Source organism: Bos javanicus, chromosome 10, assembly GCF_032452875.1.
Source record: "Bos javanicus breed banteng chromosome 10, ARS-OSU_banteng_1.0, whole genome shotgun sequence".
In the NCBI taxonomy this organism is placed as follows: domain Eukaryota; kingdom Metazoa; phylum Chordata; class Mammalia; order Artiodactyla; family Bovidae; genus Bos; species Bos javanicus.
The window spans coordinates 99,936,929-99,960,211 of NC_083877.1; the positions used below are offsets into that span (position 1 = coordinate 99,936,929).

At 38.7% G+C, this 23,283-nt stretch overlaps 1 protein-coding gene across 11 annotated transcripts in view; it reads right to left on the minus strand.

Moving 5' to 3' along the window:
- Positions 1-23,283, minus strand: part of EML5 (EMAP like 5) — a 159,899-nt gene that overhangs the window by 57,161 nt on the left and 79,455 nt on the right. For all 11 annotated transcript variants that reach the window (XR_009738865.1, XR_009738864.1, XM_061429644.1 and 8 more), the window contains exons 15-21: positions 18,512-18,613; positions 16,158-16,251; positions 15,102-15,202; positions 10,147-10,349; positions 9,430-9,541; positions 8,012-8,139; positions 4,170-4,311 (exon numbers count right to left, since the gene is read on the minus strand). Coding sequence is in view for 9 of the 11 variants with exons in the window: in XM_061429644.1 (XP_061285628.1) it covers positions 4,170-4,311; positions 8,012-8,139; positions 9,430-9,541; positions 10,147-10,349; positions 15,102-15,202; positions 16,158-16,251; positions 18,512-18,613 (882 nt within the window). In the remaining 2 variants the exon portion in view is untranslated. The remainder of the gene's footprint in view (positions 1-4,169; positions 4,312-8,011; positions 8,140-9,429; positions 9,542-10,146; positions 10,350-15,101; positions 15,203-16,157; positions 16,252-18,511; positions 18,614-23,283) is intronic.

The window sequence follows — 23,283 nt, forward strand, 5'->3', positions numbered from 1 at the left end:
AAAGATTCAATACAGTCCCTATAAAAATTCCACTGGCATTTGTCAGATACAGAACTAATCATCTTAAAATTTGGATGGTACTACAAAATACTCCAAAGCCAAAGCAATCTTGAGAAAGAGCAACAAAAGTGAAGACCTCACTCTCTCTGATTTCAAACTATATTACAGAGCTACAGTGAGCAAAACAGCATGATGTTCACATAAAAACAGACACACACAATAATGGAAAAGAATAGAGCCCAGAAATAAACCCATGTACATATGGTCAGTTAATTTACCAAAGAAGTCAAGAATGTACAGTGGAGAAAGGAGAGCCTCTTCAATAAATTGTGCTGGGAAACTAGAATGGCCACATGCAAAAGAATGAAACTGGATCAGTATCTTACACACAAACAAAAATGAACTCTATAAGGACTGAAGACTTGAAATGTAAGATGTGAAACCAAAGAATTCCTAGAGGAAAACTTAGGTGGTAAGCTCCTTGACATAGATCTGGGAAATAATTTTTTGATCCTGACAACAAAAGCAAAAACAACAACAACAAAATAAACGAGTGAGATGATATCAAACTACAAAGCTTCTGCACAGGAAAGAAAATCAGCAACGAAAACAAAGCAACCTACATCATGGGAAAAAGAACTGCAAATCATATATCAGATAGGGGGTTATACATCCAAAATGAATAAAGAACTCATAAAACTCAATAGCAAAAAATCCACATTGGTTTAAAAATGAACAAATACTGAAATGATATTTTTCTAAAGAAGATATACAAATGGCCAAAAGGTACATGAAATGATACAGAGAACAGACAGCAGCTACAAAGGGGTGGTGGGATGGGCTGGGGGTAGTGGAAAAACATTCAGGTTTGATTATAATTAAAAGCTAAAGTCACAGATACAAGTTTTAAATAGGACATTCTCAATATATCCCTATACAGAAAATTGCAAAGGCTGGCAAATATTTATTTTACAGATATTAAGAATACAGACATTAACTCATGTTGCATATTAATACTTCTGGTTATTTTTATAACTAGTTACCATAAAACTGAATTATTTGGCAAAATTCTAGTTTATATTAACTATAATGTTAAGCCCCAGGATCATAATATTTGCATATTCATTTTCTGAAGAAAACTGTATTTGCTTACTGAATGTTTAAAAGAAATAACTGTGTTTTACAATATTTAAACCATTATGATATCAGTATTTTGTTATAATTAAGTCAATCAGCATAAAACCACATGCCTCTTTAAAGTTATGAAAATCCACTTGTTTTTCTCTTGAATTAATGAAGAAGTAAAAATAAAAGTTATTACAGAAGAATATTTAAGAACAAAAATACAGTATTATGACTCTTCTAAACAACCTAATACAAAGATCTACTTCTAGAAGGAGCCAGTAATACCGGTAGACAATTTTTCTGGTCTAATACATGACATAAATCCAAAGATTCAGAAAAGACAACAAATCCTAAATAACAGACCACATACATGCACAATGTTATTAAACCTCGAAACTATAGAAAAATGTAAAAGAGAACAATGAAAACCACTGAAATAATAACTCTGAGTTAAGGACTCTAGAAGCAGTTAAATTAGCATTCAAGAATGAGAGTTACAAAACAAACAAAACACGTTCAGCCTGCAGTACACGAAGGGCAGGGCAGCGGCAGCAGCTCACCCCGAGTGACACTCTAACGCCAATCAGAGGTTTAAAAACAACAACGAGAAGCGGCATGAAACAGATCTGCTTTTAAAGAACTGCAGTATCAGTGATAGAATATTTCTGTTAGAATAGGCCATTCCCACCACCCTATTCTTATATACTACTGGTTCATTCAGAAGACGATGAGAGCACTTCCAACCAATCTTCATTATGGAAATTCTAAAACTCTATTTCAGAAGAAAATGACAGAAGAAAATGTTTGAGATACAAGAAAAAAAGGTGAACAAACAAATGCATATGCATAGATAAATCTAAGTAACACTGACTGCATGAAATGACAATAATGTCCACTTGAAGGGAGGTTTAAAAAAACAGAGATCCTCAAAAAAATTAAAAGTAGAACATCATATGATCCAGTAATTACATTCGTGGGTATTTATCTAAAGAAAACAAAAACACTAACTCAAAAGATACATAAACCCCTATGTTCACTGCAGCATTGTTTACAATAACCAAGACACAGAAACAGCTTGGTTGTCCATGAACGCATTAAAGTGAAAGAAGTGAAGCTGTGTGACCCCATGGACTGTACAGCCTACCAGGCTCCTCCATCCATGGAATTTTCCAGGCAAGAATACTGGAGTGGGTTGCCATTTCCTTCTCCAGGAGATCTTCCCAACCCAGGGATCGAACCTGGGTCTCCCGCACTGCAGGCAGACACTTCACCATCTGAGCCACCAGTGATTAAAGGATAAAGGAAATGTGGAAATGTGGTATAGATGTGTCTGTATGTATGTACATATACATGTGTACATATACATGCACACTAACATATTCAGCCAGTAAGAAGAACAAAGCCTTGCCATTTGCAACAACATGGATGGACCTGGAGGGCATTACGCTAGGTGAAATAAATCAGACACAGAAAGACAAGACTATATCCCACTTACACGTACAATCAAAGGAAAAAGCTCCAAGATACAGAGAACAGACTAGGCTGCCAGTGGTGGGGGGGGGCGGGGGGACTGGGTAAAACAGGTAAAGGGAGTCGAAGGGTGTCAACTTCCAGCTACAAAGAAAGTAAGTCATGGAAGCGTCATGGACAGCATGGCAACTACAGTTAGTAATACTGCACTGCGTATCTGGAAGTTTCCGAGAAAACAGGTCTTAAAAGTGCTCATCATAATACGAAAATTTTTAAGTATGTGTAGTGATGTTACGGTGATTATTTCACAATATTTGCAAATACTGGATCAATATGTTGTATACCTGAAACCAAGGTAAAGTTCTGTGTCAGTTATATATCAATGTAAAAAAAGAAAGAAAATCTGATGGCAAGTGTGTTCTGAATTTGACTGGTCAGGACAGCCAATGGACTTGGGAAGGAAAGAATTTTTTGACACTGGTTTTCTATGCACAAAGATGAGATTGTGGTTTTAGACTCTAACTATAACTGTTCACATTGAAAGTTCATGTATAAAACCACTGGCAATTCTCACTAGTTTCTGAGAAAAAATAAAGAAATACAGTATGTGCAGGCACATGCATACACACACGCCAGAGAATGAAAATGCGAGAGATCAGTAATTAGCAGAAACGGGTGTGGGGGAAGGACAGCGCCTGGCACTCTGGTGCTCCACAGACTGTGAGTAACTTCAGGTGTTCAGTTAGGCATATAGGACAGCAGCACGAGAAAAAGAGAACTGACTCTTTTAAGTCAACAGAAGGAGGGAAAATAAATCAGCTGAATGAACTATAACAAGTTACCTAATTTCAACTTGGTTCTCATATTGCCAGGTAATTCCTTCCTTGATCTGTGTACTCTATCATATTTCTTAGTCACAATTCCCAACTTTTTCAGCTAGAGCTCCTCCTAAAATATATCCATGCTACAAATAATATTCTCTACCACTTTCCCAAGAAATCTGAAGCTCATCTAGCCTAATAGTAAAAATTTTGCTCCAACAATTGAACTCTTTGTTGTTCTGTATTGACAGGATATCCTACAAATGTTCCCTGGCAGTCCAACTGTTCAGAGTCCATGTTTCCTACGCAGAAGTTCCAGGCTTGATCCCTGGTCAGGGAATCCCTGCCCACATGCTGTGCAACATAGCCAAAAAATAACAATAAAACAAAATAAAATTAAATATCCTACTCTCAACTCTGCTACCCCCTTTTAAGCTAAGGCTTTCTTAGTTTCTGATTCTAAACTACATATAATCTACAGTCATAAAGGGTAGAAAGCTTAGTTTCTGTTTCCTTCCTATATTCTTTTTTCCAAAATGATATGGAAAACTGACTCAGGATAGGCATGAGCAGAGAAGGTCCCATAAAGCAAAGACTGAATATAACTCATTTTATTTATATACCATTATGAGCAAGCAGATACAGAATAAATACTTAAAGTATTTTTTATATATTTAGTATAGCTTTCTTACATTTGTGAGGGTTAGAAAACTGTGACAGTTTAATCTATGCTCAAGTCAGTGAGGCACTTACCTTTTTTAAGTTTCCGGACGGCCAGCATACAATGACTAGGAGAAAGATCCCATATTCTCAAGGTCTTATCATCACTTACAGTAGCACAGATGGGCAGATAAGGGTGTGTAGCCAAACCCCACACCTCTCCTTCCATGTGTCCCTGTAAAGAAAACATAGTTAAGATCATTTCAACCTAAAGATATTTGTGTTTAGAAGAAAAATAAAAACATTCAATAATATATGATAATGAATAATAGATAACTCTAGTAAAACTTCTCTTTCTTTGGAATATACCTTAAAATATCTTTGTAACAACTTTATCTTCAAAGTTACAATTTAATCCAGTTACTATTGAAACTAGCTTCAAAATCTTATAACATATATGGTGGTGGTTTAGTTGCTAAGTCATGTCCGACTCTTGCAACCCCATGGACTGTAGCCTGCCAGGCTCCTCTGTCCATGGGATTCTCCAGGCAAGAATACTGGAGTGGGCTGCCATTTCCTGTTCCATATAACGTGTACAGGGTAGAGAAAATAGGAACTGGCTGCCCAGGAATGCTAATGATTGCCGTAGGTGAGGGACTTCCTGCATGACAGAGTAAATAGTACTGTAGACTGGTGCACCAGTGAAACTGATAGAAATTGTTTTTTAAAAATTAAGCCTCTGGAAATGGTTTCAAGAAGATAAAACAAAGGAAGAAACATTTACCTAAGAAAATCTGCTAAAATTCAGTAAGAACAGTGAGAGTTTGCTGTATCTGAACTGAGACGCACTCTTGTCCTCCCTGCTCAGTGACACGGACACTCCATACCAGATGGAACCAAGAACAAGGGTGTGCTCTCTCCCCAGCCACGAGCTGGGAGCCTCCTCCCACACAGGGCAGGTGTCCGTGTCCTCCACCTGCTCCCGGCTCCCTGTTACTCAGGCTAAACTCCAGCGATCGCTGCTGAGAGGTGCGAGCTCCCCCCTCACTCCCGGTTCTGAGATGCAGGCTCTACCTCAGGTGCAGTGGCCGGTGAGAACACAGGGCCTCAAAGGCAACCCAAGAAGGGCTGAGGCGACCGCCTCCTCCACACGAGTGGGCACTCACATCTAAAGCAAAGGACACTCAGAAAAACAGAAGCATTCCACTGTTTTCACCCTCAACTCCAGACCCCTGGATCAGAAATTTTTCCTGAAGGGAGAAGCAAGTCATAACACAGCATCCAGCTTCTTCTTCATTCACTACAGTGTGGAAAAGCTGAAGACTGAGGGTGCTCTCAAAAACAACAGAGGTTGTGATGAAAGGAAACTGGGAAACAACCGAGACTCCCTGGACATGGCTAAACTGAAGTCGAGGAGAAACAGGAAAATCTCATAGATGGGAAGAGACTGATTAAATTCAGAACAGATCTGGATGCTTCTTCCCTAAAATCAGAAACAAGACAAGGATGTTTACTCTCATTACTTTTGTTCAACACAGTACTGGCAGATCCAGGCAGGATAATTAGGTAAGAAAAATAAATAACAGGCATCTAGATTGGAAAGGGAGAAATAAAACTATCTCTATTTGCACATGACATAATCTTATACAGTATGCAGAAAATCCTAAAAAAATTACCAAAAAAACTCTTAGAATATATGAAGTTATTTAAACAAAATACATACATGTACACTGAAAACTAAAAAACATTGTTGAAAAAGTTTAAAAAGATCTAAATAAATGGAGAGATCCATGTTCACGGATCAGAAGATTTAATATTATTAAGAGGTGCTAGCAACCCACTCCAGTACTCTTGCCTGGAAAATCCCATGGACGGAGGAGCCAGGTGGGCTGCAGTCCACGGGGTCGCTAAGAGTCAGACACGACTGAGCGACTTCACTTTCACTTTTCACTTTCATGCATTGGAGAAGGAAATGGCAACCCACTCCAGTACTCTTGCCTAGAGAATCCCAGGGATGGCGGAGCCTGGTAGGCTGCCGTCTATGGGGTTGCATGGGGTCGCACAGTCGGACATGACTGAAGCGACTTAGCAGCAGCACAGCAGCCCACAAACTGATTCACAGAACACTGCCGCTACAAACACGGTTGAACGTGGTTTTTTGGTACATACAGGAATGCACTTGTGTGGTATACGTATATTCCCACACTTTAAATTACTATAGTTTTATATTATCTTTATTTCTAGCATGGAAAGTTTCCCAAAAAGACTTTTTGACTACTTTTAAATAGTTTCTCTTCTAGATGATTAAAAAAAATCTTTCCAGCATTTGTGAAAAATCTCATTAGGATATGGATTAGGATCATACTGAATTATTTACTTGTAACTCTCTTACGTCTTTAGTAAAATAGTATAGCTTTCTTAATACAGGTCCTGCATTTTTTAACCATCTTTACTTCTGGTTACTATGCAGTTCTCTTTGTGAGTACCGTTTTTGTGCCATTTGTTTTAGCTGGTCATTGCTAGACCAGCTAGACCACGCAGAAATACTACTGACTTCTACATGCTGATTTTGCATAAATGCTTAAGGACTTAATTAGTTATAGTAATTTTTCAGTTTATTCTCTTGTTCAAGGCATAAGGTTATAACATCTTACAATACTGACATCCATCCAGTGTCACCCATTTGTTTCTAATACATATACCTTTTATGTTTTGTTTTACTGGATTGGCTCAGACCTCACACACAGCGTTGGAAAATAATGGTGAGACCTGGTATCCTTGTCTTGTTTCTGACATTTAGGAGACAGTAGATATTTGAAATCTTTAACTCTATAATAAATATTAGAAAACAATAAGATGTCATTTATTACTTCTAAAAATCTTTTCTTACAATTATGAAACCATCTGTATTTTTTAACAAGCCCATATATGGATTCATCTGTAAAAGTGTATCTGTGTAACTATTTTCCAGGAGATCATAAATATTTAAACACCATGACTCCAACATCTTTTTACTTTAAAGGAATATCATGTGACTGAAATTAAAGAGTAAGACAAGAAGGTTTCACAGGTAATCTACCATACACTGTTTTGCTCTTTGCTCACAATCTCCTTGTTACAGAAGGACAGCCTGTTAACGTTAAAGCACAGTGTTTTCATCTACACGTGCTCTTTGGTGACTTAACAGGAATGAAGTAGGGGTTGGAAGAAATCAGTCTGCATTAAGAAAGAAAACAATTCTTTTTCAGGGTAGAAGACAAAACTCAAAGGGTGTTACTATACACAGTTGCATGAGGGCAATTTTCCATTAGGATAGATCCTACCTCACCTGCTATGCCTTATAGGATCAATACCCATAACATACATAGGAAATGTAAACTGAAAAATTAATATAGCATTCCTGATAGAAATATCAAGGATTAGCTAATTCTGCTATTTCATTTATATTTCTACCACACAAAGTTTGTACTTCTGGATTTTCAAAATTATTAACATATTTTCACTCATAAATGTTTTCAGGAGTAAAATTTTGGCACACATTCAGTTTTTGCTTTTCTAAGTTAGAAATTTGAGAAAGAATGAACTAAAGAGTTTCATAGGAAAAAAACTGCCTTAGGTTCAACAAATATATTTCAAAGAAATAAAGTATAAAATAAATGGACTGGGTTAAATTAACTACAACTAGCTTTTCTTTCTACTGGTTTGTTCTGTAATAAATTACTGAAAATATTGGTAATTATTCCACATGATAATGTACCTATTATTTACTGATACTACTTATTTAGCTATAATTAAATTTAATTTTTTTTGCAAATATTAACAAGTATTTCCCTAAATAATTTAACAGTATTTTTCACCACTGTCAGCTTTTGGTTTTTATGTATTAAACTCATTATATACAAAGGGGGAAAAAACACATTAACATTTAAAATTACCTGGACCAGAAGTGTTATTGGGCCACTTTTATCCACTTCTAGTATTTCACCATTCTTTGTGCCAACTAAAATATGACCATGTCCTAATGATATGGCACGTATAGATGGGTTATCTTCCAAGAGAAGACCTAAAATGTTAAATGGAGATGTTCTTCTAGGTATGAAGTTAATATAATACAAGGATGTATATACTGCCAATGATGCTATTTTGACAATGCAAATCATGTTACGAAATTGCTTTCTCCTATATCTTAAATATTCTAATAAATGTATCATATTTTTCTCAATCATTCAATTTACTAATCTCAAAAGTGAGAACCACTTACATACTACAATCCCATTATTATATATTATCCCAGATCCCCTACTACCGGTCTGACAACTGTTTCTTTTCCTTTTATATTTGCTCCTCACCCACCTCCTGCCCCTCTTAGAGCATGTACAATATTCTGGTTCATAATTTTAATTCAATTTGACTTAAGATTAATTCATTTATGTTTATTGTGCCCTAGGCAGGCTTCAGAGATATACTGGTAAATGTGACACAGCCGAGTGCCTGCCCTCACAGAGCATACAGTGAGGAAAACAGATCCTGTGTGAGGAACATATTGAAAAGGGAAAAAAGGGAATTAACCCTTTTTTGAGGTGGGAGCGGGTGGGAGTGTAAGGAATCATTCTAGAAGAAACAGTGTTTGAGATCTGAACAATGAGTGTGCATGTGTGTGCGCTGTCATCTCCGACTCTTTGCAACCCCATGGACTCCTCTGGACCACAGGCTCCTCTGTCCATGGGACTCCGCAGGCAAGAACACTGGAGTGGGTTGCCATTTCCTTCTCCAGGGGCCTTCCTGACCCAGAGACTGAACCCGGGTCTCTTGTGTCTCCTGCACTGGCAGGTGCATGCTTTGCCACTGTGCCGCCTGGAAAGCCCCAAAAATGGTACATGGCCAGGTAACTGGAGGCAGTGGGAGGTGGGGAAAGGGGAAATTCTAGGACAAATGATAGCAGACAGACAGGCCTGGAGGTCAGAGACAGAACGCTGCAGTGCCTCGATGCAGGAAGGGTGAGAGAGGGAGGGTCAACAAAACTCTACGGCAAAACAAAAGGCCAAGTCTGAAAACACATCCCTGACTGGCGGTAAATGTGACATCCACATGGCGACTTTCTTTGAAAAATTACAAATGTTAAAAACAACCGCCTTGTATTTGTTTACATTTTACTATGTGTATCACTGAGAATAGATTTTGAAAGGACAGCCATGATTCTGGGATCCAGATAAGTAGTTTCTCTTTTTAATATTGAATGCTGACGCATGTTTAGTAAAGAAAGAAAACTGTACCCCATGTGCTCCACCTCAGTGATCACCATGTTAATGAGCAATTAATCTTTTTTCCTACAAACCGGCAAATCTCAAATCACCTTTAGATCCTGGGGCCAAAGCAGCTCTTTTTATAGCGTAGGTCTTGAGACATCTTTCAAAGGAGTCATCCCAAAGAGCAACTACCCCATCTTTCCCTCCAGTTACAAACCCCTATGAAAGTGAAAGGTTTAGTTATGTTAATAGAAGTCTAAGTATTTTTAGAATAATCATCTTCCTTTATAATGAAAAACTCTAGAGGAAACAAAATTTACAGCCAAAAATTATAGCATGTGAAAAAACAAACATAGAATCCATTACATTTTTTAAACATCAACATGGAACCGGCAAAAACATTTACAGTGACACAAAACATTCCAGTTTCAGATGAGGACTTTAAAAGCAGTTTCCAGTATGGAACCATAACGTAGCTCTACCACCTTCACCTGGAGGCTTCATAATTCCATCCTTTAAAAAGAAGGGACAGTAATAGTAGCTACCTCACAGGATACGGTGACAACATATAAAACACTTAATTTTCGACACATAGTAAGTGATTAATAAATACTATTAATAAGTTAAAAATTTTTTAACAGCAGACATATTCTATTCTGGGTTCAGGAGTTTGAACTCAGACCTTACTTTAGGTCAGGAAGACTCCAGCTCACGTATCATTACTGGGTAGCTCAGCTAAGGAGAAAGGCAGTGCTCTTGTACTTGTGAAAATGTTTTACATTCCATAGTCAAACTATGTTTAATTCAGAATTTAAGTGACTTACTTTTTCCAGTGCATGCATACTGAACACTGGTCCATCATGTGCTTTAACTGTCTTTACAAGAAAGATGTCTCGCCAGATACACACGTCTCCTGTGGACGTTCCAGAAAAAGCCATGTCCTCGGTCCGTCCGTATACTGCACACATCATGGTGTCACTTTTCCCCAGGGTGCCCACGTAGCCTTTTCTTCCAATCAGTCCTCCCCCTGGTTCAGAGAAAATATTATGGAAGTGCAACTTTCAAAACGTGTAAAATACAAAGCCATAACATTTCTTCTCTGCTATTTTTCTTATTTAAAGAGAAAGACATGTAACAGTAAGGGGAGTTAAAAAAAAAAAAAAATACAGGTCTCTCAATCGGTGACCTGGACAACATCTTGCTTGGCTGAGGCAGCCATACCCACGGGTGCATGAGGTCATAGCTTTTGGATAAACAAAAATATATACTAAAAGTCAGTTCAAATCCATCTCTCGATTAATTTTTAAGAAAACTATATATCACAGAGTTGATACAAAAAGTCATAAAAAATACAACAAACTCATCTATATCCATTATCAACTTACACAAAATTACTACAACAACCAAAATGGGTGCTGACTGCATCTCCTTTTTTCTCCTCCTATTCTGGATGTGATGATGATTATTCTCACACATTCCCTTACACATATTTTACTACTTATTTATGCATCCTTAGGTAATAGATCTTTTTTCATGTTTAAAACTTTCCATAAATATCATCCTATATGCCTTCTTTTGAAACCTACTCTTTTTACCAATGATTTGCTATGGAGTTTTACCCCTAGAAACCTCATTTTCATAACTATATAGCATTCTATCATAACATTTTGTATTCCATATAACATTTTCCTATAAATGGGGACTGAATAAAGTCGTTTCCAAGATGTGGCTATTGAAAACAATGCTGCTCTAAACATTCTTGCAAGGGCCTTTTCTATAGAAGTGCAAGAAGTAAGCCAGAAGGAAAAACACCAATACAGTATACTAACGCATATATATGGAATTTAGAAAGATGGTAACAATAACCCTGTGTATGAGACAGCAAAAGAGACACTGATGTATAGATCAGTCTTATGGACTCTGTGGGAGAGGGAGAGGGTGGGGAGATTTGGGAGAATGGCATTGAAACATGTATAATATTATATATGAAACGAGTCGCCAGTCCAGGTTTGATGCACGATACTGGATGCTTGGGGCTGGTGACCCAGAGGGAGGGTATGGGGAGGGAGGAGGGAGGAGGGTTCAGGATGGGGAACACAGGTATACCTGTGGCGGATTCATTTCGATATTTGGCAAAACTAACACAATATTGTAAAGTTTAAAAATAATATAAAATTTAAAAAAAAGTGCAAGAGATTGTCTAGGATCGCTTAGGAATGGTCAGAGAATATCTGCAAAAAAATAGCGCAGAGATGAGAGCTATCATCTCTGTCGCCAAACTGTCCTCTAAAGTTGATATAACAATGTATAGTCCCATTAATGGTGAAAAGAGTTCCTCTGCCTTCTCACCTTTCAAGAACACTTGGTCCTTATTGGTCATTCATTACCTATTGATATGTTTTGCCCATTTTTCCAAATGAACTCATTATTTAATCACTTATTCAAGTAATACATACGGGCTTCCCTAGTAGGTCAGTCAGTAGAGAATCTGCCTGCAGTGCAGGAGACCTAGGTTCAATCCCTGGGTCAGGAAGATCCCCTGGAGAAGGAAATAGCAACCCACTCCAGTACTTTTGCCTGGAAAAGCCTATGGACAAAGGAGCTTGGTGGGCTACAGTCCATGAGATCACAAGAATTGGACATGACTTCACAACTAATCCACCACCACAATATATATATATATATATATATATATATATATATATAATGACTTCATTTGGAAAAACGGGCAGAACATATCAATAGGTAATAAATGACCAATAAAAGCTCATTAACAATTAGAGAAATACGAATTAAAACCACCATAAGGTTTAATCGATATTTTACACCCCCAGTTTGGCACAGGAGAAGCCCAGGACTCTCCTCGTCATTACTGGACTCTACGCTGTTGTCTCAACTGCAGAGGACAGTGTGGCAACAGCAGCGCTGTGAGCATTGTAAGGATTTAACTTTTACTCTAAATGAGATAAAAAACATTTGGGTAGCGGCATGGCAAAACTCTGCATATCACTTACTACCAGGTTCATTTGGATTTCTGTGTTAAGGGTAATTTGAATAGTGGCAAGGATGAAAAGAGTTAGGCTATATGGATCATCTGGGCAAATGATAACGGTGGTATGGGCCTGGTGGCAGCACAGAAAAAGACGAAAAGCAATCATATTTCAAATGTATTTGAAAGATTGTCTTTTCTTAACATAGCAGCCAGAATTTTGAGAGCACTTGCAAGGGCAGTTAAAGTCAAGTGGTGAGGGGGAGAAAACAGATTACACTTCTCTCAAAAGAAGGAGAAGATAAAGAGTAAAGTTAAAGTGTAAATAGGGGCTTCCCTGGTGGCCCAGTGGTTAAGACTCTGCACTCCCAATGCAGGCAGCCCGGGTATGATTCCTGGTCAGGGAACTAGAGCCCGCAAGCTGCAACTAAGATCTGGTGCAGCCACATAAATTAAAAAACAAACAAACAAAAACAGTGTATGAAGTGTAAATAACTATTGGACATGTTTTAGTAGGTAGATTAGAAGAAAAATCGATTAGCAACTGGAGGGTAGAGCTGAAAGAGGGTTCCTGATTTACTTATTTAAGATGGAGCAATCACACCCAAGTGTATGCTGAAGGGAAAGAGCAGAGAGGGAAACTGATGGTCCGGGAGAGACAGCGAAGGAGAGCTGGAGCGATGTCCTTGAACGGATGAGAGACACGTTCTAGTGCGCAAGCGGAAGGGACTGGCTTTCACTAGAGCACACTTGTCCATTCAGGGCAGGGCCAGCAAACTATGGGCTGTAGGGCAAATCCTGCCACCACCTGCTTTTGAATGGTGCCCAGAGGAGCACAGCTGCAGGGACGATGTCTGTCCTGCTCTGTTCCCCAAGACTGCCTCCCTAACCTTTGGCTGCCAACTATTGACTGCCGTGGCCCTGAGCGGGTCACCATGTGTGAGCTGAGAACTTGACTACGGCAACCGCTGGGCCCTTCCTTAGCAGAGAAATCACAGTCCCAGAACTGCCTTGCCTCTGGCCATCTGCCCAACTGAGAGGGCAGTGCTTTCCAGAAGAAGACGCATGAGAATCACTGTCGCCAGGGCAGGGTGAGGCTGGCCATGGTCCCTCCAGCCCAACCTGCCAGTCCTGTTCACCACTGGTCTTACAGGGAATGTCTCTAGGTGACGGCAACTGGGTAGAAACTAGGGAAGAAAACCCACCTGGGTAGGAGTTTTCTCTCTTGTCCTGTAAGTTCCTACATCATATTCTTGATTTTTGTCTCTGGGTCTGAAAAGCCTAAAATATTTACTAATTTGGCCAGTTACGGTGTTTTCCACCTCTGCTTTAGATGATCATTATTGAGTTTCCTGACACACACAGCATAGAATGTCCATACTGTACAAGTTCATGTCATTGCTGCATTTAAAAACTTCCAGTGGCCCCGGCCCCACCAGCCATGGAAGACAGTGCAAGCTCCGTAGAGTAAACTTCTCTAAGATTGTGTCTGGGACAGGAGGTAAGACGCCTTTTCAGTCTCAGTCCTAAGTCATCTTTAACTTCATGTACATAAAGCTATGCATGTAGAAGATAGTCAGATGGCATTTATTCAGATTAATAAAGTGGCTACTTGTTTCCCAGTTGGCTAGTGAACTCTCAATCAGAACTGCAAAAGTGAGAAATGCTGAAATGCACCAAAATCTTAACATCGACCCTTTCCTGGTGCAGTTTCAGGTCTACTTTATGTCTATTCAAAATTAAGGAAAAAACATATTCAATGGCAAGTCTTTTCAGTTTAAATATATGCTTTCTTTAAGTCTCTTATTTCCAACAAATTTACAGTTTAATTTTTTTCAATACTGCAATAATAAGCATTACTTGCCTTGCTGGGTATTTGCAATTCCAAGTTACTAAGATACTTAAAAGTTTTGTCTAAACATATGGGAATGAAAATTACAAATGTGAAACTACTTTTCACTTTGCAAATGTATTAGTAGAACACTATGATACAGTGAATTTGTGACAAAGTATTAAATTCGAATCTGAAAATCGACTCACGTTCAAAGCAGTTAACAATCTGAAAGCTAGTTCACCCTGGGAAGTACCGTCACCAACCCTCTTCTCTCCTAACCTGCGCTTCATCCTCTCTGTAACTTCACATCATGTCCAAAAAGTTTAAGTGTACTGAGACTTTGTCAAACTGCTGGAACTTCTAAGTATACTATATGATTTGGAAAAGAGACTTTTTAATTTTAAAATGTGAACTTCTACTATCAGTAATTTACTAAATTATTAAGGTAATAAAACATTCTATTTCTATATCATTTTATAGCACATAAACAATTTTGAGAAAATTTTTCATTTTTAGTTAGGACTACAAAACATGTCTTTAATAGAAGAAGGAAGTCTGGACATCACTTGATTAATTTCATAAATTACATTTTTTTTTGCAAATATGAACACTATCAGTGCAGCCAATAAATGATGATAAAATATTTGTTTAAAATGTATCAAGAAAACTGTGGATTGTTTTTTAAAATAAACTTTATTTTGGATAATTTTAGATTTTCATAGAAGATGCAAAGATAACACAGAGTGTCCTATATACTTCTCACCCACCCAGCTTCCTGTAACATTAACATCTTAATATACTGTAGCTACTTGTCAAAACTGAAAAACCAACATGTTTGATACATTACTACTGACTGAATTCCAGACTTCAATACCACATTGCACTTTATCAAATCACTTTCAAAAGTAACACTTACTTAAAATTTCAAAGGGAACAAAACAGAAGCACTTCCTTACCTGCTCTACGCCAAAATTTCATGTGTTTAATTCCAGCTGTAATTAATTTATCAGGCACGTACGGGTTCATTTTTACAACAAAAATCTTATCTTTACTTCCTCTGAAATAAATACAGAAATACTTTAACACTAAAGATAAATTTCTCCTGTAATAACCTTTTGCCTAGTCCATACCCTATCTTGATTACTCCATTACTAAATGCTTGGTCCACCTGGGCTATGTGATCATGCTTTTGTACATTTGCTATTCTGTCATTATTTTAATCTATTAACTCTTCCCAACAGAATCTTAAAAGGAACAGTAAGAACTGAACTTGTTTTGGGTAGCATCTACTATAGTACTGTGCAAAGAGAATGTCATTTGTGGCATAAATGAGTTAAAGAAAAAATTTTTAATAGTACTCAGTTATAGCTTAATATAATCTTTACAAAGTCCTCTTAAACTATCTTTTATCTGGGTACTGTTTACATAGTATGAGAAAAGTATTTATCTATATTTTAAAAATGCTTTATGTATCTCTTTAGGGAACTCAAAGTTAAAAAATAGTCTCTGACACTGCTGACTATTTCCTCCTTTAAAGCAATTGTTAATATTTTTACTATTACAGAAATAATAATGTTCACTGTAGAAATTTAGGAAATGAAAACTACAACAGAAAATAATCTATAGCTTCTTTGTGATATGTGTATATGTATCTCCTTTCACTCAAATACATGAGCATTTTATCATGTTTTCAAATGACTACAGATTAGCTTATCTTACAGTGAAATTCACTCTATCTACCTATAAGTGGACATTTTAGATAATAGGTACTTCCAGTATCATATTATAGTTACATTAATAAGTGTGTTCATAAAGGATAAACCTACAAATGAATTCTGAAATCATCTGTCTTTTTACCACAATTACACTATTTATTCAATGGTAATAAAGGCAGCAGCAACTAAAGATGTAACATGTTTACTTCATTTCAAAACTGTTATAATTAAAAAAAAATATAAGTCCAAAGGAATTTCAGTCTTTTGCCAATGTGATAATCAAGTTTCTTTCCCTACCTTGCTACTGAAAGTTTCTCTCCTTTCTTCCAGTCCCACAGCACAACAGTGTGGCTATCATCTATTCCAACTGAAGCCAAACGTTTCCCATCCGCTTTGAAAATTAATCAGAGAAACAAACTGACCATTAACATTCAGAAGATAAAAACAGTATGTATTCTGTCACCACAGTGCCATATTTAAAATTTTATAAAATAATGTTAAATGGTAGGCATGCATATAGCTGGGCTTTCCTGGTGGTTCAATAGTAAAGAATCCACCTCCCAATGCAGGAGACTTGGATTTAATCCCTAGGTTGGGAAGACCCCCCTGGAGGAGGAAATGGCAACCTCCTCCAACATTCTTGCCTGGGAAATCCCGTGGACAGAGGAGACTGGTGGGCTGCAGTCCATGGGGTCTCAAAAGAGCTGGTCATGACTTAGCGACTAAACAACAATGCACATAGCTCTGAAAAAAGCAGGATTCATAAGGGGGAAGGGTAGTTTCTCAGTGCATTTATCTGCTGACTTTTCCTCTGATCTCATTTACCTCATCTATCTATCAGCCTGGGATAGGGGAAAGGAGGAAGATAAGGAAAGTGGGAAAAAGGTATTTAAAAGATGAGAAGGAAAGAGAAAACTAAGAAAGAAGGAAGAAGCGATACACACCAATGAAACTCACCAGAGGAACTCTACTGTGATGAAAGAAGTCATAGGAATTATAAAACGTAAGTCAAGTGAAAAAGATATAGGTTATAACTTCTCATATAGCTCAGTCAGTTAAGAATCGGCCTGTGATGCAGGAGACCCGGGTTTGATCCCTGGGTCGGGAAGATCCCCTGGAGAAGAAAATGGCAACCCACTCCAGTATTCTTGTCCAGCGAATCCCACGGATGGAGGAGCCTGGCAGGCTATAGTCCATGGGGTTTCAAGAGTTGGACATGACTTAGTGACTAAACCACCACCACAACTACATATTGCCATTAATATGATTGTTGTGAAAAAAAAAAAAAAACTTAGTGAAGATCAATTATGTTAGTTGTTACTACTGTCAAATAACAAGTAACGGATATTAGACAAGTGATTGAGCTAAGTCAGCCACACTGGCAAGTGTGCATGTGTTTAGAAGTTGGAAAGATTCAATCTGTAACAAAATGTTTGCCACTCTGCCATACTTTCTGCAAACCTTAATTGGTTTGTTATCGCTACCAGTTGTAATTTTCCCGTTGACTCTGCTATAATTCCATTTCCTAACTTTTGGCAGATATGTGTACGTGTAAATACATTCCTTCCCAAACTCTACTATGAATAATTCACCATCTCTTCAGACAGAGCTGCAGAAAGCACAACTTTACTGTTTCTTAATATAAAATTCTCTATTAGAGGCATTTCACCCCTCTTTCCCTACTGGCGAGCTGCAGTCCATGCAGTTGCAAAGAGTTGGACATGACGCAGGGACTGAACTGACCCCTCTTTCCAATCAACACCCTAGCCTTCACTGTAGATCCAGGTGTAGTTGTTCAACTTTTATATGTGTAGCAAAGACTTAACTTTGAGACCTAAAGTTATTCCTGTAAGATAGATTAGAACTGTCACTTCAAAGAAATGTTATAAAACAAGTATTTTAGTTTTCATCTCTTTCTTTCTTAGCTTTCACCCTGGTGGTGGTGGTGGTCTAGTCACTCAGTTATGTCCGACTCCTGTGACCCCGCAGACTGTAGCCCACCAGGCTCCTCTGTCCATGGGATTCTCCAGGCAAGAATACTGGAGTGGGTTGCCATTCCCTTCTGCAGGGGATCTTCCCAACCTAGGAATCATCGAAGGCAGACTCTTAAGTGACTGAGTTATGAGGGAAGCCCTGCTTTCACCCTGAACATTTTCAAAGTTTACTCTGTGACTGAAAAACATTAAGGAAGATCAGGGTTTGCCCAAGTGGGACACATATACCACTAGAAGTATCTGAGACGTCCCCAGAGTTTATATAGACAAACATCTTTTATTTTAATAAAAACATCTTTATAATAATGGGTATTAAAATTACACTCATTACATTATAATTATAAACCAGCTGGCAAACCCACACTTTCATAGTCTTGATAGGCTACGATCACAGTATACACACTTGATAATTGGTCTTTTTTTAAAAAATGCCAATCAGATAACCTTATTCCCTTCTTTAAAGCTCCAGTGACCTCTCATACATTTAGAATGAAATTCACATCCTAGGTCCTTTACAATGTGATCCATCTGCCTTCTTGATAGTCTCTCATGAAAGTCATTTTTAAATGACAAGTTTAGGCCACACTGATTAAGACAAAAATACTGTATACTGCCTCTGAATTTTGATCATTCTTATTGAGACAGAAATTCCCTTACCTGAGAAATCAACAGCACAGACACCATATTGGTGGTAGCCCTTTAATATCGACAATGGTTTAATGGTTTCCGTGTCCCATATGTGAATTGAGGGATCCCTACCTACCTAAAATAGAAAGAATGATAAAAGTCATTTTATGCAATTAAACCATTTATTTTCATACCTACAAAACAAAATAAAACAAGATATTTTGCAACTTTTGTCATATTTGCTACAGATTTCAAGTAAAAAATATAAAGATTATGTGATCAACATTTTTCCCATACGTTTGTTGAAAAGCTAATGAGACTAGGTTCAGGGTTTATAGGAATGTTCTAGAACTATATAGCTCCTAAACCTTATACTCTACTTCATCAATAGAGATAATGCTTCCTGAGCACCTACTACTGGCAGTGTTAGCAACCTAATGTATGCTAGTGTGCACTAAGACAATTAGATAGATTTTGCAAACTCACTGGGAAAATAAAAACATCTGGTATGTGCTTAATGAGGATGAAAGGCTGTAGAGAAAATCTTCATGGAAATTATGTTACTTGTCCTGGGCCTTCAAAAAGTGTAAGTCTTGGACAAAAAGAGAAGCAAGCAAGTACATTCCAGGCTAAGATAATGGTAGAAACAAAGATGCAGAGAGGTTAAAGCACCAAGCAGGTTCAGTTCAGTTCAGTTCAGTTCAGTCACACAGTCATGTCCGACGCTTCGTGACCCCATGAAGTGCAGCACGCCAGGCCTCCCTGTCCATCACCAACTCCCGGAATTCACCCAAACTCATGTCCATTAAGTCGGTGATGCCATCCAGCCATCTCATCCTCTGTCGTCCCCTTCTCCTCCTGCCCCCAATCCCTCCCAGCATCAGAGTCTTTTGCAATGAGTTAACTCTTCGCATGAGGTGGCCAAGTACTGGAGTTTCAGTTTTAGCAACATTCCTTCCAAAGAACACCCAGGGCTGATCTCCTTTAGAATGGACTGGTTGGATCTCCCTGCAGTCCAAGGGACTCTCAAGAGTCTTCTCCAATACCACAGTTCAAAAGCATCAATTCTTCAGCATTCAGCTTTCTTCACAGTCTAACTCTCAAATCCATACATGACTACTGGAAAAACCATAGCCTTGACTAGACGGACCTTTGTTGGCAAAGTAATGTCTCTGCTTTTCAATATGCTATCTAGGTTGGTCATAACTTTCCTTCCAAGGAGTGAGCGTCTTTTAATTTCATGGCTGCAATCACCATCTGCAATGATTTTGGAGCCCCAAAAATAAAGTCTGACACTGTTTCCACTGTTTCCCCATCTACTTCCCATGAAGTGATGGGACCAGATGTCATGATCTTCGTTTTCTGAATGTTGAGCTTTAAGCCAACTTTTTCACTCTCCTCTTTCACTTTCATCAAGAGGCTTTTGAGTTCCTCTTCACTTTCTGCCATAAGGGTGGTATCATCTGCATATCTGAGGTTATTGATATTTCTCCCGGCAATCTTGATTCCAGCTTGTGCTTCTTCCAGCCCAGTGTTTCTCATGATGTACTCTGCATAGAAGTTAAATAAGCAGGGTGACAATATACAGCCTTGACGTACTCCTTTTCCTATTTGGAACCAGTCTGTTGTTCCATGTCCAGTTCTAACTGTTGCTTCCTGACCTGCATATAGGTTTCTCAAAAGGCAGGTCAGGTGGTCTGGTATTCCCATCTCTTGAAGAATTTGCCACAGTTTATTGTGATCCACACAGTCAAAGGCTTTGGCCTAGTCAATAAAGCAGAAATAGATGTTTTTCTGGAACTCTCTTGCTTTTTCCATGATCCAGTGGATGCTGGCAATTTGATCTCTGATTCCTCTGCCTTTTCTAAAACCAGCTTGAACATCTGGAAGTTCACAGTTCACATATTGCTGAAGCCTGGCTTGGAGAATTTTGAGCATTACTTTACTAGCATGTGAGATGAGTGCAACTGTGTGGTCGTTTGAGCATTCTTTGGCATTGCCTTTCTTTGGGATTGGAATGAAAACTGACCTTTTCCAGTCCTGTGGCCACTGCTGAGTTTTCCAAATTTGCTGGCATATCGAGTGTAGCACTTTCACAGCATCATCTTTCAGGATTTGAAATAGCTCCACTGGAATTCCATCACCTCCACTAGCTTTGTTCATAGTGATGCTTTCTAAGGCCCACTTGACTTCACATTCCAGGATGTCTGGCTCTAGGTGAGTGATCACACCATTGTGATTATCTGGGTCGTAAAGCTCTTTTTTGTACAGTTCTTCTGTGTATTCTTGCCATCTCTTCTTAATATCTTCTGCTTCTGTTAGGTCCATACCATTTCTGTCCTTTATTGAGCCCATCTTTGCATGAAATGTTCCCTTGGTATCTCTAATTTTCTTGAAGAGATCTCTAGTCTTTCCCACTGTTGTTTTCCTCTATTTCTTTGCACTGATCACTGAGTAAGGCTTTCTTATCTCTTCTTGCTTTTGGAACTCTGCATTCAGATGCTTATATCTTCCTTTTCTCCTTTGCTTTTCGCTTCTCTTCTTTTCACAGCTTTCACCAAGCAGGTTAACAGGACTTAAACTTTAATTATTCCTTTGGACTCAAGTAATCACTTTCTCTATACCGATTAAGCTATATTACATAATAACTTTGTCTATAAAGGCAACTCCTGAAATAATAGGGCTGCCAATTAGCATTGATTTTGAGGTTCGTTTTTTATAAATATATAACAAAAAACAACACTGTGATCAGTCAACGTTTCACTAAGTTATTAAACACTTTCCTCTGTCCTGACATTTCTCTTCAGATCTACTATTTTCTATATAAGCTGGAATTCTAAATCACCATTTTGAGTTACTTCTGGTTTAGGTTTCTTCCAGGTGATATGAATTGCTCCTGTTAATGGCATAGGTTGCCATTCCCTTCTCCAGGGGAATCTTCCCAACCCAGGGATCAAACCCAGGTCTCCTGCACTACAGGCAGGTTCTTTACCATCGGAGCCACCAGGGAAACCTGGTCTTTTTGTCAGAATCCCAGCTAAAAGTCTAGGATAGGAGGAGGTAAGGTTTTCCTCCCCTACACTGGTTATCCAGGGATATCCTGTGGGCATCCTGACTTTTAATTTAATTTGGCCCACATTCCCTAAAATGCCAGAATCATGGTAGTAAATGACCAGTTTTTACAGTCTTATTCCAGGAGTATCAGAATAATGTCCAAACTCCTTCCTACAGCACTGCAGGTGATCCTTGCTACACACAATAGGCACATAACTGTGTGTTAAGAGGAACCTTGACATAAACTAGCAGTGAAGGTAAATGGTACCCCTGAAGCCCCCACTAACCCACTTAATTATTTCTCCCACTAAAGTCCACCAATAACTCTAAGATTTGTACTTTAGGTTGCTCACAGTTATTTAAAGAAGCTATGTTTTATTTCAGTTTTTTTTTTCTTTTTTTTCTTTTGCTCCACTGTTACACAATAAAACAGAAAACCTTCCCCAACCTCCCCTCTGTCAGGTAAACTATTGAGTTCAAATGGCACCATCTCTATGAGGGTTTCCCATTCCATTAGGCATGAATAATCAGTCCTATATTATATTTCAAGAGGGCTTTATACACACCTAATAGTGGGTCTCAGCAGGGGTGACTTTTGCCTTCCAAACGCTGTCTGGAGATGTTTTTGTTTGTCACAAGTCGGGGGCAGTGTGATTGGCATCTACTGCACAGAGGTCAGATACTCTGCTAACACTGTGCAATGCACAGGATTCCACTGTGCACAAAAACCCAATTATTTTTACAACAAAAAATTATCTAGCCCCAAGTGTCAACAGTTCCAAGGTAAGAAGCCCCGATCTATACTTCTGACCCTGTATCACAATTTTCTTGCATGTTTGCCTTCCCTCACAGATTATTAATGTTTTACCATGGCAAGAAGATGTTTTATTTATATTCCCAGAGATGTTCCTGGCACACAGCACATGCTCTATGAGTGTTTTTGAATGAATGGAAGAAAAGGGGAAGAAAAGGAGGAAGGGATGGGAAGGGGAGAAAAAAACAATGAGGGGAGATACAAACCCAGGGAGGGGAGATGGGAGAGAGAAAGAGTTTTCTCACTTTTCAAGGAAGCTACCTGGGATGATGCAAGCTGCCTGCCCCTGCCCTCAATATATCCCCGAAGGTATCCTTAACCCAGTGTTCAAAGCCAGACAGACTGAGGATGTTGGGTTTTTACCACGTATTAGCTGAGAGATTTGGAGAAGGCAATAGCACCCCACTCCAGTACTCTTGCCTGGAAAATGGGGTCGCTAAGACTCGGGCACGTCTGAGCGACTTCACTTTCACTTTTCACTTTCATGCATTGGAGAAGGAAATGGCAACCCACTCCAGTGTTCTTGCCTGGAGAATCCCAGGGACAGAGGAGCCTGGTGGGCTGCCGTCTATGGGGCAGCACAGAGTCGGACACGACTGAAGCAACTTAGCAGCAGCAGGAGCAGCTGAGAGATTGGAGATGGAAATGGCAACCCATTCCAGTGTTCTTGCCTGGAGAATCCCAGGGACGGGGAGCCTGGTGGGCTGCCATCTATGGGGTCACACAGAGTCGGACACGACTGAAGCGACTTAGCAGCAGCTGAGAGATCTTTGAGAAAATCATGTATTTTCCTTAAACCTAAAATTCCTCATTTATAAGCTGGGGGCAAATGGTTTCACTCTCATATAGGTGAGGTGAGAATAAAGCAAATATACATTAAGAAATTAGTAACATGCTTACACAGAGTAAAGTGCTTAAACACAGTGAGAATTTA